Raw genomic sequence first — 2,339 nt, forward strand, 5'->3', positions numbered from 1 at the left:
CCCCCCCCCCCCCCCCCCCTTCTTAATAAACTAAAAAGAGGAGAGGAGCAAAAAACCTACTATAAGAACAGAAGAGCACTAACCCTATATGGGAGATACACACAAGGGTCATACAAACTCTACAACAGACCTCTTCCCCCTACCAAAATTAGCATCAAAGCCTCCAAAGAAGCAGATGCAGATACTGACAATTGTTATATCTCTTCCTACCAACATGTGAACGTAATTTCTAGCAACATTATAATTTCCTTGGAAGAAAACACCCAATAACTTCCCACTTTCATTGCTTCTACTGCCTCCAAATCTTGATTCCACTGGTACACCTTACAACTTGATGACATTTAGACATTTTAAGGTGCTGTTTGAGTCAGCAGACGGTTGAATATAACCCACAAGCTGCCATCCTTCAAGCTGGTCGATTCAGCAGAGGAACTGAGGCAGAGAACTCTCAGCCAATTGATAACCAGAAGTATTATAAACACACCAACAGTTTCAAATTTCATTTTTATGTTGATCTCTTAGAATCCTACTTCAAGAGTTGGGATTCTTAGTTCTGCTTGTTCTGAAGATCAAAATCTGGTTCTCTATTTCTGATTTATAGTCACTTACTAATTCTGATATCTAATCATTATTCTGACTTTTTGTTGACAATCAAATTGGACCTTTAAGTTTCTGATTTCATTGTGGTTCTGGAACCTTAAACTCGGAATCCTATTGCCAATAGGATTAGTCCATAAATCCAAATATGACCATTATATTTCAGTAAGATTTTGAGGAGTTATTCTTGGCCAGTAGAGTGACATTTGACCATAGTTTTGCATCCTTCTGAGCTTTTGATTTCAAGTTATTAAATTTTCTTGAATCTAGTCTCTCTCTCTCTCTTCACTGTGATTCTGGTTTGTATGGATTTCTGAAACCTAATCACTTAAGGCTTCTAGAAAACCATCACTATCAGGCAAGAATCATTATGAAATTGATGCGCAGCAGTGTTTAAACAACAAGAATATGGTTAATACTTATTACCAAAGTTGTCAAAGCTTCGCTTAGGCATCCAGTCACCTAGGAGGGCGCATCAGCACCTTTGTGTTAGAGTTTATGTGACAGGGGTACTTTAGGAACTGTTTACTATTATGTTGTCCTAAATTGTATTTTCTCCTTTTTTCCGTTTACCTCCCTAGGGAGGCATATGTAATTTCCCCTAATGTGGATTGAACCTAATATAGGTGGGAAGAGCTCATTGCTCTCTCACATTTTGCCCTCATCTCCCTCTGTCTTCTCTCATCTTCTCTCCTTCCTTCCTCTATTCTCTCTTCTTCCCGCATCTCTAACCCAAATCCTTTTTATTTCTAACTCTTTGTTGGTGTCACCTTGCGTCCAGGCCCCCTCCAACAACTTGGGTTGCCTAGACACGTGACAACTATGGTTATTACACCATCACTTCGCATATGATTGCAGTCGACTGAAAATGGAAAATCTTCAATTTTGAGGCACCTACCTGGAATATCTGGGTTGAAGCACAAGATGTTATCCACGAGAACCTTGTCATTTTTTGGTTCTACAAATAAATGCTCAACTTCCATGACATCGTCTTCTGAAGCACAAAGAAAGGATCCATCTTCCTCAACCTAGACAAAGCAAGATAAAGACATTAGAAACACAAGTTTGGTCTCATCTATTTATTCTCCATTAGCAAGAGGAGTTACCACACAGCACCTGTACCATGTTCTTAACAATGTCAAGTGAAGCAACAATAATAGCATCCAAAAAGTAAGCCCACCAGAAAACATAATTGAAAAAATATGCTACACAGGATCATGAGAACAGACAAAACTAAATTCAATATGATTTGATAGATAACTTATATATATATATATATATATATATATTTGGTAAAATCCATACATTAATTGATAAATCAATTAGACATAGTATATGATAGAAGAAAGAAATATTTTTGTATCTTTGGCAGTTGAGGGGAACAGCCTTGGAATTGATAATTATTGAAAAACCTTTCCAATCAAGAAGAATTGTTCACCTTCCCTGTCTTTGAACTGTTTTCGAATGCCTTGAATTCCCAAATGAGTGGAGGACTAGATAGCTTGGATGCCCGAATATTCCAAATATATATATATATAGGCAATAGAATGCTCCCTGGTCAAGTGGCTACTACGCCAGAATGCAGGCCAATGGGAGGGCAGGCAGAGGCATCAACCAATGCGCAGGTCAGGGGCCAGGGCAGTCTTTTCACGCCCACTCGTGTGTGTGTTTTTCGATCAAATGCAAACCAATTCAAGAGTATCCTTTAGGTATACCATATTATATGATAAGAAGGGGGGGGG

At 38.5% G+C, this 2,339-nt stretch overlaps 1 protein-coding gene across 2 annotated transcripts in view; it reads right to left on the reverse strand.

Moving 5' to 3' along the window:
* LOC122057831 overlaps positions 1 to 2,339 on the reverse strand; it is a 19,780-nt gene that overhangs the window by 10,192 nt on the left and 7,249 nt on the right. For both annotated transcript variants that reach the window (XM_042620136.1, XM_042620135.1), the window contains exon 3: positions 1,496 to 1,625. In XM_042620136.1, the coding sequence (XP_042476070.1) occupies positions 1,496 to 1,625 (130 nt within the window). The remainder of the gene's footprint in view (positions 1 to 1,495; positions 1,626 to 2,339) is intronic.

The sequence above is a fragment of the Macadamia integrifolia genome, chromosome 12 (assembly GCF_013358625.1).
Source record: "Macadamia integrifolia cultivar HAES 741 chromosome 12, SCU_Mint_v3, whole genome shotgun sequence".
NCBI lineage: Eukaryota > Viridiplantae > Streptophyta > Magnoliopsida > Proteales > Proteaceae > Macadamia > Macadamia integrifolia.